The 13,913-nt window shown below is 40.1% G+C and overlaps 2 protein-coding genes across 15 annotated transcripts in view; both read left to right on the forward strand.

The window, feature by feature from the left end:
- Positions 1-3,929, forward strand: part of ubr3 (ubiquitin protein ligase E3 component n-recognin 3) — a 37,249-nt gene extending 33,320 nt beyond the window's left edge. For all 3 annotated transcript variants that reach the window (XM_061691527.1, XM_061691528.1, XM_061691529.1), the window contains 3 exons: positions 253-462; positions 547-686; positions 2,139-3,929. In XM_061691527.1, coding sequence (XP_061547511.1) covers positions 253-462; positions 547-686; positions 2,139-2,226 — 438 coding nt within the window. In that variant the 3' untranslated portion in view covers positions 2,227-3,929. The remainder of the gene's footprint in view (positions 1-252; positions 463-546; positions 687-2,138) is intronic.
- Positions 3,930-5,942: 2,013 nt separating this feature from the next.
- Positions 5,943-13,913, forward strand: part of myo3b (myosin IIIB) — a 98,846-nt gene continuing 90,875 nt past the window's right edge. For 10 of the 12 annotated variants that reach the window (XM_061691741.1, XM_061691745.1, XM_061691747.1 and 7 more), the window contains exons 1-3: positions 5,943-6,047; positions 6,127-6,163; positions 12,673-12,856. In XM_061691741.1, the coding sequence (XP_061547725.1) occupies positions 6,041-6,047; positions 6,127-6,163; positions 12,673-12,856 (228 nt within the window). In that variant the 5' untranslated portion in view covers positions 5,943-6,040. Of the gene's footprint in view, positions 6,048-6,126; positions 6,164-11,578; positions 11,680-12,672; positions 12,857-13,913 lie in introns of those variants that run through there. The other 2 variants (XM_061691743.1, XM_061691752.1) reach the window with 2 other exon arrangements.

The following is a 13,913-nucleotide window of genomic DNA, read 5'->3' on the forward strand; positions in this document are numbered from 1 at the left end:
CGCCCGCGACCCTAGTGAGGAGAAGCGGCTCAGAAAATGGATGGATGGATAGTTTCTCTTTCAATGTAATGAAGTTAAATAATGGTATGGAGTATGTAAATATGTGATTTACTTTTGAAATTTGACTTGAATTAAATTGAATTGCTTGACTGGGATGAGGTCTGACAGTGAGGGAAGTAGAAAAAAACTCCAGGACAAAATATGGAGCCGCCTAAATGTTTCTCTCTTCCCTCTCATTTGTCTTGTGTGAAGACCTTGCTTGTCCAGGATCCTCAGTGGGCACTGCCCCGCCTCCTCCAGCTGCCTGACAACTACAATATCATCTTCCAGTACTACCACAGGAAGGCCTGCACTGTTTGTAAAAAGGTGCCAAAGGACCCCGCGCTCTGCCTTGTCTGTGGCGCCTTTGTCTGTCTCAAGGGGGTTTGCTGCAAGCAGCAGGGTATCAGTGAATGTGTTTTGGTAAGTTGTGCGGTCGTTATCCTATTAAAAATGGTATTACAGCCAAACTGACGACATTCACTTAATGCATCTTGTCATGTGTAGCACTCCCAACACTGTGGCGCTGCTACTGGCATTTTTCTACTGATTAACGCTTCAGTCATCATCATCATCCGTGGACATCGCTTCTGTCTCTGGGGTTCTGTTTACCTTGATACCCACGGGGAGGAGGACCGCGATTTACGGTACAGCCCACACGCACAGCTGTAAAAGCCTTAGAGTACATAATGAAATGAAGGCTCTGACTATTTTACTGTGGTGCCCTAATTACACACTACCATAGTTGCTACATTTTATACAATACAGTTCTATTTATATTAAAAATACATAACAAACAATTGTTTTTGGCGGGCAGAAGCTGATTAATGGCATTTCAGTTTGTTCCAATGGGAAAAATAGATTTGATATGTGTAAATTGAGTTTCAAACTTACCACCACTTGCGACCATAAGGCGCACCATATTAAAAGGCACAGTCTCAGTTACGGGGTCTATTTCTGTATTTAACACATACATAAGGCGCACCGTATTATTAGGCGCAGGCATGGTAAAACATACGGTAGCATGCATGCACGCTAAAACATATGCTAGCATGCATGTTAGCGTATGTTTTTAAAAAGGCAGCGGGAACAAAACTGATTTTGGTTGTACTTTATTGAAGTATTTAACAATGTACTCACGTTATTTTTTGATCAATCCTCATCCACAAATCCACCAAAGTCCTCATCTTCTGTATCCAAAATGATGAACCATCAAACATGCCGGGTTCCCTCTCGTCATTGTCGGAGTCAGTCTCGTTGCCGGGGGGCAGTTCAGCAATGATCTTCTTTGCTCATTAATCCATTGCCCGAGTTGGAAGACCAACTCGGCCATCTCGCTTTGTTTCCGCGGAAACTCCGCTTCGTGTTCTTGACTTGGCGAAGCTCGTTTTCCTGCTTCCTCCATGGTCACAGAACAAATTAAACTCTTAAGTCTTGCGAACCATGGATTCGTTGATCTTGAATTCTCTCGCGGCTGGTCGATTCCCACGTTCCTCCGCGTAACTGAAAGCTTGCAGTTTAAACTGCTTCGTAAGCGTGTCTCTTCGTAGGTGCCGTTTTCGGGGGTCCTTAGCCAAACCGATGTTGTTTTGCACAATGTACATACCGGCACTAAATACCTACTGGGGGCGTGCCTTTAGCGTCCTCCTTCACGCGGACCCTTCTCCCTTTAACGTCCGCATGCTGTCCTCAGTCAAGTTCGCTTTTCCTCTATATAAGCAGCGTGTTGGCAGGAAATGCTCCCAGTCAGTCAAGCGGTGCGTTCATCATCAAAGTCACACAACAACATTTAAAGATTTTGGAACTCAGTGCACACACAAGGCGCCCCGTCCATTTTTGAAAAAAATTAAGACTTTTAAGTGCACCTTGTGGTCGTGAAAATACTGTACTCACGGAAAGATTTAAACTTGTAAGTCAAGCTCCCACTGTATAGTTTTACATTTAACCTTGTGAAAAAACAAAACCCCGATTCTCTGTTAGGAAAGGTTTTCTTTTTTGTTTTTGTTTTTGTTTTGTTTTGTTTATTTCCAACTTCCCTGTTACTACAGATCTCACGCTTGTCTTCTTCCCTGCCTGTTTTTTTTCCTTTCTCCCCCCAGCCGTGGAAAGCCTCTCTTCTTGTGTGAAGAGAGATATCGAGTGTTGGAGCAACAGTGGGTTTCACACACCTTTGACCACTATCAATAAGCGCTGGGGGCCTCACTATAACGGACTCTAAAAAAATCCTCCAAAGCCCACTTTAAAACTGCAGCCTGTCACAGAGAAGAAAACCCTTTGCAATTTGTGCAGTTTTTTGCCAGTGTGTTTGACATGTTTGACAAAAACTTCCACTTTAGGTATCTGTGCCATGACCTCAGTTTGTGTGAAGTTTGGTGTACAATCACGAGCCCCAAGGATAAAACGTGTGCGTGTGATGATTTTATTATGTAGTTTTCGCCAGAACCGCCCCTTCCACACAGGCACATGCACACACACACACACACACACACGCACGCAGGCACGCACGCACACACACAGTTTGGACACAATTAAAAAAAACAGCACAACCTTTCCTGGAGATTTAATTGGTTTGGAGTAGCCTGTAGAAGACTTTCAGATTTATTTGGGTATATATAAATATGTATGACATGTCTATCGCTGATTCTCCCTGCAATAATGCACCATTTATGATGATAAAGCATATTCCCTCTTAATCATGGTTCTGGTATGAGTTTCAAGCTCCTGACGGGTGCAGATGCATTACTACTACATGACATCAACACACTATAGAGTTTTTTTTGCAAAAGAGCAAAAAGGCTCCTTTTATGGGTCTTGTTGCAATCCATCCTCAGGAATTTTTTTTTTTTTTTTTTTTTTGCTGTTGAAAATACGTTTTAGATATTTAAATAAATGCTGCTGCTCATTGTTTGAGTAATTTTAACTTTCGTGAAGGTTGCGCATTGAGGTTTCGCTTGGATCGCTAGGAACGTCGGCTCACACGCTCTTTCATGTCAGAGGACACGTGGGGTCACTTTATTACACTCACTGAAGTTAACCACGTCCTTCTTGAGCTCTGCTTTTTTGTGGCTGTGTGTGGAGAAGACATGCTCACAAGTCAACACGGGAAACACTATGAAGGTCTGCAGCCCAAAAACAAATGAGTTTGCTGAATCTTTCAGCAATCGAGAGTCCTTCCCTGGTTCTCTGTTCATGCCATCAAATGGAAATGAAGTTGCTTTAAAGAAATGTTAAAATCTGAAAAGTTTTCTCGAGGCCTAGAACTGTGGAGTTGTGACTACAGTTTTGTGACCGTGACGACTATCTCAGACTCATTTGTCATCTGGCAGTGATTTGTAGGTGCATTCCAACGTTACACTTGGACTTATTTTTTTTCCTCGAGTATCCGCGTTACACTGTGCATGACATCTTTCGAGCCGCTTTGTTTAAGTGTCTTAGCTAATGCATTTGTTTTAAAGAACTTTTGTTTTCTGGAGCAGAGCGTAAGTTCATCCAGTCGTGCCTGTGAGATGTTTTGATCGGAGTGAGGATAAAATAAGCGCTCGTATCACTGGCGTCAGACGCCGGGCCGCCGTTTTCAAGGGTTTGGTTTAAGTTGACACTTGAAGTAAAGACAAAAAAACTAAACTTGCAGAAATGATGCACGCTGCTTTTATGTTTACCAAGTTTCACTTCATCATCACGTTTGCAGTACCCACTTTGTAAATGACCGCAAGCAAATAGTTGAGTGTAAATTGTGATCGAAAGCTCTTGTGTGTCTTCTCATGTGTGATTGATTGAAGAGAGAATACAGTACATTACTGTATGTGAAGAATCAAACTTTCTGATTTTGGCCAGAAAGTATGACTTGGACATTTAATGCAACATGTAATATATGTGAATAAAATACAAGCACACTGTTCTGCCTCCTTTGTTTTGAGTTTGTGTCGTATTTTCTTGAAGCAGAAAGATGTTTCATCTGCATTATTTTGTTTTCTGTGATGGTCTTTGTTAATATAATGTGGCACATTAACCAAAAATGATGCAAAATATTGTTTTGTATAAAATGGATCAGAAGCCAACAGTGGTTAACAGGTGGACGTGCCAAAACCAAAGTTCTGCATGGAATTAAATGTTTTCTTTTTTTTAGGGAAAAGTAGCAGTTATTCATTTAGCTGCACTGATTACACACTGTGGTAGAGCAGAAAATCACAACTTTAATAAGAATTGTTAAAAGAGTCATGCATTAATGAAATCTGGTACATACGCTCTTCAAAGCTTTTCAAAAATATTGCTGGCCAAGCAAAGTTTGACGATGGCGGCCTCAAAATCAAAGATGTATGCCCCCACCATTTTCCCCCCCCTTAAGAACTCTAAATGTAAATTCAAAGCCCAATAAATGCACTAAAGTTGAAGTCTGTAGCATATATTTAGGTATCAAGTGCATCTCTTTAGCTATTGTGGTTCTTCAGATAGGCGCCGCCTGTGTGGAGTTTGCATGTTCTCCCCGTGCCTGTGTGGGTTTTCTCCGGGCACTCCGGTTTCCTCCCACATCCCAAAAACATGCATGCTAGGTTGATTGACAGCTCTAGACTGCCCGTAGGTGTGAATGTGATTGCGAATGGTTGTTTGTTTGGGTGTGCCCTGCGATTGGCTGGCAACCAGTTCAGGGTGTACCCCGCCTCCTGCCCGATGATAGCTGGGATAGGCCGCGACCCGAGTGAGGAGAAGCAGCTCAGAAAATGGATGGATGGAGGGATGGATGGTTCTCCAGATACAGCATATAGTACTGCACTTTTATTGATTCGAGAGTGCAAAACATTTGAGCCATGACTGGAAATAGTTTTTTTTTTTTTTTAAATAAATTTATATTTAAGTAAAATATAAATTTGGCTCTTGCTGACATTGGTACCAAAAGCATGCTGTACCTAGTGAACGTCTTGAGATACACATGTACATGCCTCTGAAAGGGTCTACGTGGGATGACAATTATTTTGAAAATACTAATTTTCTGCTTCAAAAATACATCGAAGCTGGAAATGAACTTGGCCAAGTATTGTGGGCGTTCTGGCGTTCTTTTACAGTTCTAAAGACATGACAAATGAACTTCAGAGTCAGAGAATTTCACACACTCCATGTGAAAGATCATATTGACGGCTAGTATAAAACGGTTATAGAACAGAAGCAAATGCAGATGTTTTGGTTGGTGAAGTGTACTGTATGCCACCGTGGCAGGTAACAACTTTAATCTTTTTTATAAATGTTCATATTTTATGACACCAAAAATAAACATTTTCAGTTTCTGAGTGGTTGTAAGATGTTTAAATATTTAATTACTCTAATCCATGTACAATATTCTTTATTTGTAAATGGTTTCCCTATCCAAAGTGTTAAACTCATAAATGTTCAGTTATTAAGCAGCCTGATTGACTGGTAAACTTTTAATTAAACTGCTCTGAGTAACTGTAGACTAATATGTACACAGTCTTTCCACCAGCTTATTAGAAGAAAAATACCCTAACTGATTTTTTCTCCCAACTTATTATACAGCAACTAACATTGGTCTATTTGAGTTCCTACGGTCCAATTCTTTGACTGTGTGTGTGTGAGAGCGAGCGAGCGGGCGAGAGAGACCTGACGGTACCCTCAAAAAAATTCCACTACCCATGTGACTTGTGCATTTTCTGGATAACTGGGTTGAGGTATAATAAACAAAAGAGGCCTTGTGGGTAACAAACAAGAACCACACTAAACTTGTGATTTCAGCCAACTGGACCAAAGCCAGAGGAGAGGAATTCTACCTGCCTGGGTAGAAGTGGTGAGGATTTTTCACATGAGATACTTGTTCAGCAATTCATTTGGGCCCTTCCTCCTCCTGCCTTTTGTTTCCTGCTCAGGTGAGTGAACTGATGTCTTTCCCTGTGCAGGTTCAGCGTGCTCTGTCTACTCAGGTGTCCATAAGCTCATTATTAATTATTAAACTCCTTGCCTGACTGAAGGGACAAATCAGTTCGGACATGTTGTGATGGATGGTAAGGCTTATTTGAATTTGCCTGTAAAAGGAAGTGGATAAAAGAGTGCAGCTTAAACTCTTTTGTCCTTGTTTTGTAGAGCTCAGAAATGGGAATGAGGAAACAAACAACACAGGGTAAGAATTTAACTTCCTCGTTCTTAACATAGTAATTATTTTGCGGTCCAAATCACCTTCATATAGTCCGCATAAATGTAAATATGCACAATCTATTAAAAATCAAAAAGGTGATAAACGTACCTGTCAAGTAGAAATGTTGCTTGCTTCTCGCCGCTTCCTCTCAGACGCCTGATCTCCCTTTGTTCGGCTTCTTGTAGCTAGTGTTATGCCCAGTGATCGGTAAAGTGGTCTTTGATTATTTATTTTTTTCCTCAGGCACGGTGGCTTATTAAAATAAATAGACATACAAGATGGGGCCAGAGAGGGCTATTTTATTTTTCCCTTCTCAGAAGTCATTTCACTCAAATACTACTGTCAGGATATTGACAGTTTTAACAAAAATTTATTGAATTAAAATGTATCGCACATAAAAGGTGAATTAAAATTGGACCGAAATAAATTATTTCAAAAATGAAGTACTTATATATTATATTTCAAAAATGAAGTACTTATAGATTACATGCAAAATCTTTTAACTTTAAAGTTAAATACAACCGAACTGTGCTTAGGCAAGGATTTTTACGCATACCACTAGAGGGAGCATGTGAACCACTAGTGGTGTTTGTACCACACTTTTTTTTTTTTTTTTTTTTTTAAACAAATTTATATCACTAGTAGCTACCACTGTACATCATTTCAATATTGTCGTTCAACAACAGAATATTGTTCATGACATCAAAATTACTGCATACAACATGGGCACTATTCTTCAGCTTACTCTTTGCTCGTGCTCATGTGAGTCTCCAGGTTGTCCAGGGTGACAAGGGCAGTTTCCTGCAGCCTAGCTCGTGGCTGCTTAGGTTTACCGCAAAGCCTCTTCATATCCCCTTAGAAAGGATTATATAGTTCACGCGTTTGTTTTTTCTCTCTTTTTGTTTCCCCCCGCCACGGACTTACCAGCCAGTTTATAAAGTGGTGTTCCTGTGAGGCCTTAAAAAGAGAGAGGTAGCGAGAGCAAGGGTAATTGTTGGAAGCAGAAAATGTCACGACTCAACCTGAACCTGGCGATCATGTGCACTCACCGGCCACATCATTATATCACCTGCCAGGAAGGTCCAAGTCAAGAGCTGTGTCAAAAATAATGCCTTTACAAAGATGCTAATTCTCTTTTTCGAGTGACACTGCCATAGAGTATCTAATTATTATTATGGCTAAATAAGGTACAGTATACTCACCACTGTGTCCAAGACAACCATTTTTTTTAAACAGTTTAATTTCTGTCCCCACAAATATTGACTAATAAACTGAAACGTGGGGCTGTGTTGGGCTCTTGCAGGAATGATACAGCAAGGTAAACAATGAAGTGTAACTTGAGCTCGACCATGTGGGGTCACCGGTGTCCAGTTCTCAATCAACTGCTTCTGACTTTTCCCTCTCAACAATTTCTCTTTAATGCTGGTACAATTTCCCAGACAGCAGCTATGCAAAAAAAAAAAAAAGAGTCCAATCTCTACTCAAATTAAATGGTTGACGTCACTGTTCTAGTACACTGACAAATTTAGACAAGCGCTGTTGTCATTTTTGCTTGTATAGGTTATTGATCATCCAATGCCTTTAATCAGCCGGAAGTGTATGCATACTGTACTGTATGTAGCAACAGTATATTGTACATACCCTACTATATCTGTACTGTATCTTAATGTAAACAGCAATGCATGATAGAAAAATATCTTTTGAGTAAATTCTGCAGAAGCATTTTCCATCTGGTGTAAATATCTAGTGTAAGACTCCTGGTCGTAGACGCCTTTCGGTGTTCCAAGCGTGACCTGATTTCTTTACATCTGTGTTATCTGATGAGATGAGTAACAATACTACTACTAATGACAAAATGTATTCAGCATCAATAATAATTAATAATAATAATGTATTTATTATTATTAATTTAAAGATGTCTTTGTTTATTATTATTTAGTTATTTTAATGTATAACTGCACTGCATCATACTGAGCTGTGTCTAATAATTTGGCGGCCTTTTGCTAAACTACATTTACATCTCATGACGTAATACAATGTTTTTTTTCTCTTCTATATTCTGACTAATAACTAATATAGTTTTATAGTTGGGTCATTTTCATATAATTTGATTAATAACGGTAACGACGTGGCCCACTGAATAAAATAAAATAAAAAATCAGTGAATTATGAGTATTTGAATTATTCGCCGTTCTTATTCATCAAAAGAGCAGGATTGTTTCTAAGAAAAACAAAAAGAATTCTAAAGTAATATTTTTCCAACTTTTAATGCCCGAATGTCTTTACAGTTAACTGTCTGAAATGAAGTTTCATGATTTGCAACATGTTTTCTGAAGACGCTAATTACATTTCTTGGATAGATTGGATTTTTATTCCTATTGCTTAATATGCCTTTTTCCATGAAAACTAACACAAATGCATCTTAGTGTTTTCAGACTTTTAAAAAATTTTTTTTTAGTTCTTTTACAAAAGGTCCTTTGTCACTCAAGCTGTCTTTACCGTTAATACCACTGAAAAAAAAAAAAAAGCCTAATTATTTTGTTGCAATACACCAGAGGGATCTGTGAGCTGAAGTGCCGGGATGAGGCAGCCATTTATCATTCACGCAGTAGCAGACAGCAAAATAAATGGTCATATTTCTGAGATATGACTAAATATGTATCTGTAAAAGTGTTGGAACTATTGCATGTCTTTACCGTTATTACAACTGTATAAAGACAATGGGTTTAATGATCATTTATGCACAAGTTTGAAGGGCAACACACCTAAATTGTGCAACTCACATAATTTTCATTAAGCTGTTTGTCTTTACCATTATGAACTTTTGTCTTTACTGTTATGCAAGAAGAGTACTGCTGTACTGTATCATATGCATTATTGTGGTTGTAGTTTGCAGTGGTGTAGACTTGCACTGAATCATACTGAGAAGCATTTCTAAACATTTCCTTCTTGTAACTGCATGAGATGAACTCTTGTATTAGATCTCATTAGAGAGAGGTGAAACTATAGTTCATCATTAACAAAACAAGCAATACATTTCAATATGTGAAATGAAAATAGCAACCCCCAACAAAAGGGGGCTTAATTTACATGAGCTTGCCAGATCAGGAGGAGTCATATGTGACCTGGCAACTACCACCGACTTCCTAGTTACCTGCGCGCAACCCGAGAGGCATCATATCAGCAGCCATTATGAGAGCATACACCTGCCACTTGAATATTTTAACTCTGCTGCAGATCAGGTCACAAATTGCCGGTGAATTATTCATCCCGATAGATTAGTATGAATTAGTCTGGATCATTTTGGAGTGGGACACTTTCACAGACGCAGGTATGTAGGACTTGTGTTTTTAATTATTCTAAGCTTTTGTGAGCATTTTCAGGAGTCCTTATGCAGGATCATAAATGACCTTTATAGAATCAGATGCTACGAGACACTGGTTGCTATACTTTAGAATGCATGATCTTTACCTCAAGTATTTGACATCTTTTGTTGACTCCCCGCAGATTAATGATGTTGTGGTGGAATTAGATGCAAAAGCAAAGCGTTTTAAGGTGAGCGATTAACTTTTTTTTTTTTTTTTTTTTTTATAGCGTTGATGGATAACTTGAGCTGAAGCGGGATTAGCAGGCAATTATTTGAATGTGGGCTGCATCAATATGTTGCTCCTTGAAGGACAGCATGAAGGATGTTTGTTGGATTGCCGCAGGTGGCGTATCTACACCGCCGTTCAGAGTTGAGTGTGAGTGGCCGATGAGGCTCTTGAGGGTTGATAACTGCTCCCATCAAGCCGTCAGGGTCACGCCGCCTCTGCCAGATTGCCCACACAAACATCTCTCTCCATCATGTCTCTCGGGACTATATATTCCTGTATGGAATCACAACATGGCAGTCGCGTTTCACGATAAATCCTAACGTCTGAGGTTGTTCAGGGCCTCTTTGACCCTTCAAACTTGGCATCAGTGGTCAGACACAGATCAGCACAACGGTGTGATTCATGCCGGTGCTCTTTACGTGGCTGTTGACCATAAATCAGTCCCGCTGGCATCATCAAAAACAACCTTTTATTGCGCCACGGACCGATTTCACATAAAGCAATATTTTGACGGACCAGCATGGAATCAAATAAAAACAAATGATAACAAATACATTTCACCATAACACTGAATGCAGTTATAATTAGTGGGAGACCTGCACATGTTTCTCTTCAAAGAGCCGATGTTGCGGAACAATCCATGACCATCAGAATCTGTCTACGTGTTGCTCCAATGTTTGTGTTCAAATATCCCTTGCTTCAAGGGTTATAACAGCACGACTTTGGCGGACAAAGAACCTGCCTATTGGCGTTTTGCATTGAACAGACTTGTCTAGAGCAAAGCTATGTGGTTGTTTCAAATACACAGCCTAATTGTCTTTGTTTTCTGTATAGTTTGTCAGTAAACTTCAACTGAGTGACATTAAACAGCTTGACGCGTCTTTTTTGAAGAATTGTTCTCAACTGGCGAAATCGCAGCTTGTTGTGAAGTGAGTTGACTTTGTTTCACTTGCTCGCAAGTCGAAGCAAAAACAAATCTCAAGTCCACGGCATCACGGTACCGCGTAAGGTTTTTGGGTCACGGCCATTGAAGAAAACCCTGCTTCACAAATAATAGATGTTGGAAATTGAAACATGGTATTTGGTGCTTTTCTTTGAGTTTTTAAGGCTTCATTGTCTCATTTCCAAGCCTGTCACTCACATATTCACATATAGGCTGGCGATAAACCCGTATTTTAAGTTGTATTATTTCTTTTTGTTGAAGTTGTTGGCTGTTCTTATTATCTTTTGACCTTTTCCCCATTCCACAGAAGAATGAATTCTTGCTAGATTGTGAGCTTACCTTTTTACTACCGTATCATGTAACCAAGCGGTTTGAGTTTGCCTTCAGAGGCACATTTGGCTGTACCTGATCTGATCGAAAAACCAAAAAAATAAATAGAAAATGCCAATGGCTGGCAACAAGTCCAGTGTGTACACCGCCTAACGCCCAAAGTCAGCTGGGATAGTCTCCATCTTACCCATGACCCTATTGAGGATAAGCACTATAGAAAATGGATGGCTTGATAGATGAACTTTTTTTTCACACTCTGATGAGCCATCAAATATTTTTTGTTCAGTCTCTCTGCGTGGCCCGGCACTAAATATCCAGTGGTTGGGGACCGCTGATTTAGAAGACAGGCAACCTTCTCTTAAGAGCGTGTGCAATGAAAGTTTGCCACTCATTCACACCAGCGCATGTCAAGCTAATGCCGTCCAATCCAATTGATTTTGAGGGGATTGCACTGTGGGGGAATGGGGAGGAGGGGAGACAGTGACGCAGCTCAGTGGACAACGCTGAGCTCGCATCAGTCAAACACCGCTCGTTACTCTTGCTGGCTGCCGTGTGTGTTTTGATCACGACGGTGTGCTAATGTCGTAATTGTTCTCAGCACCAATGAGTCAGAAGAAAATAACATTTGCTATGTGAGTACTTTGACACCCCACTGTCCTCCTTACCTGTGTTGTTTTAGTGCCTTTTCCCTCTCCAGGCAGAGAGAGTTATTTTGTCAGTGAAGACTATGAGAAGGCCTCGTGGGAATAAATGTACTGTCCTGCTCTTTGTAACACTGGCAAGTCCCACTGGAAATACTTGATTGTTTTCCTTGCCCGCTTTAGTTTCATGTCATGCTGCAACTGTAGATTATTTCCAGTCTGGAGTCCTTTTTGTAACATTGCACTATTTCTATAAACTGTTTGCGTCAAACAGAATGCATACGCGCGGTTGACTTTGATGTACTGTATAAGCTGAAGGGCAAGTTGACTTGGCTTCTTTTATTAAAGTTGTAACTGTAAGATAAGTATAAAAAACTGTTAACTGCGCTAAATATTAAGAGATAAACACAATGGATTGTGTATTTACCCCTTAACTTTGATATTGTGTGATGAACTTTGCAGAGGGAGATTACTGCTAGTTGACTTTCCCCAGTGTATTCCATCTTTATTTAGTTATAACTATTGTTGCGTTATTGTCTCTTTAGTCATATTGTACTGAGCAGCCAGGTCGTGTGTATGACTTGTCATTTAGGCTAAAATAGCATTTTATTTCTCACACCGAGCCAAAAAACACTCACACTTGCCCAAAAAACTCACACATACACCAAAAGATTTCTTGCACACCAAAAACTCTTTCACTGCCATCAAAAAAGCTACACATATACCAACAGACCTCTTCCTCGCTCCTATCCGCTCTCTCACACTTGCCAAAATACCTCTCTCACAAAACCTCTTACACTTTTGATGCGTGCATCATCTTCATTACTTTTCTAATTCTCACTAGGTTCCATTACCAATTCTATTATCATCGCTGGTATGCTGGTGGTGGCATCATAGATAAAAAGCCAAAGAAATCCGACTTTAGGGCTATTTGACTTTGGAGGATCCAGTTTTCTGTTCGTTTCTTCTTTTCCTGTCCTCCAGGCGGTCGTTGTATGGAGTATATCCCTACAAGTCCAGCATGATTGGCCTAGAGAACCTGGGAGATCCGTCGGATAACTGGGACATTGTGGAGACCATCGGGAAAGGAACGTATGGCAAAGTCTACAGGGTGACCAGCAAGAAGGATGGAAGTCAGGCGGCAGTCAAAGTGCTGGACCCCATCAACGTGAGTCCAACTGTTTACAGTGTTCCCTGGCTACATCGCGGTTCACCTGTTGGGGATTCAGTGGATTGTGGATTTTTTTTTTTTTTTTTTTTTTTTCCCCCCCCATATTCATATCATGCATAATTCACCATATCGCGGGATTTTGAGTGTATGCTGTAAGAAGAAAAAATTTCCCGTGCATGCACATTTTTCCCTCTCCAAAATGAATCAAAAGTCAATAGAGCCATTATAAATAAGGATAAGGTAAATGAAAAAAATCCTTTCACATTGTAAAGATGTATGCCGGTACTTAATGGTTGTGAAAATGGTGTACTTTTCATTCAAATATGATATGTAATGTATAATGTCACAGATTTATGTAACGGTAAATTTTCTCCATTCACCCGCAAGAATGATCTCCTAATGGGCTCATTTTGATATAAAAGCCATAAGATCCAAAATATTGTGGATTTCATTCTGATATTTTCAGATGGGGAAGGGAGCATAGTTAGAGATGTCCACAAAAATTTGGATGACAACTGGTTGCAGGTTTGCGACATTAAGCGACGTTAAGCTTTTCCTATATAGTGAGCACATATGGAGAGGAAAAGGTTTGATGTCTACAAAATCCAAAATATTAGAGGCTTCATTCTGATATTTGCAGAGGTTGAAGTGGGTAAAGGAGTAGATGTCCACATAAATCTTAGTGATGATTGGATGCAGTTTGGTGACGTTAAGCGACTTTAAGCTTTTTCTGTATAGTGAGCGGCCTATGGGGAGGAAAACACTTAACGTTAATAAAATGAGATATTTTCAGATAGGGAAGGGGGCATAATTCGACTTGTCCACATAAATTTTGGTGATGATCAGTGGCGGTTCTATGGGGGGGGGCCCTCTCTGCAAGCACCCCCCCCCCCCCCCCCCCCCATTGAGAAAATGAAATGGATAGGATGGAAGTAGTCGTAGTAGTAGTAGAAAATATCGATCTGTATACTGTATGTGTGTATATATTCTGCGCTAGCGTTGTGTGAGTCGTGTATTTGACGTGACTCTGCTCATAGTGCATCTTTTGAAATTG

Source organism: Phycodurus eques, chromosome 12 (assembly GCF_024500275.1).
Source record: "Phycodurus eques isolate BA_2022a chromosome 12, UOR_Pequ_1.1, whole genome shotgun sequence".
In the NCBI taxonomy this organism is placed as follows: Eukaryota; Metazoa; Chordata; class Actinopteri; order Syngnathiformes; family Syngnathidae; genus Phycodurus; species Phycodurus eques.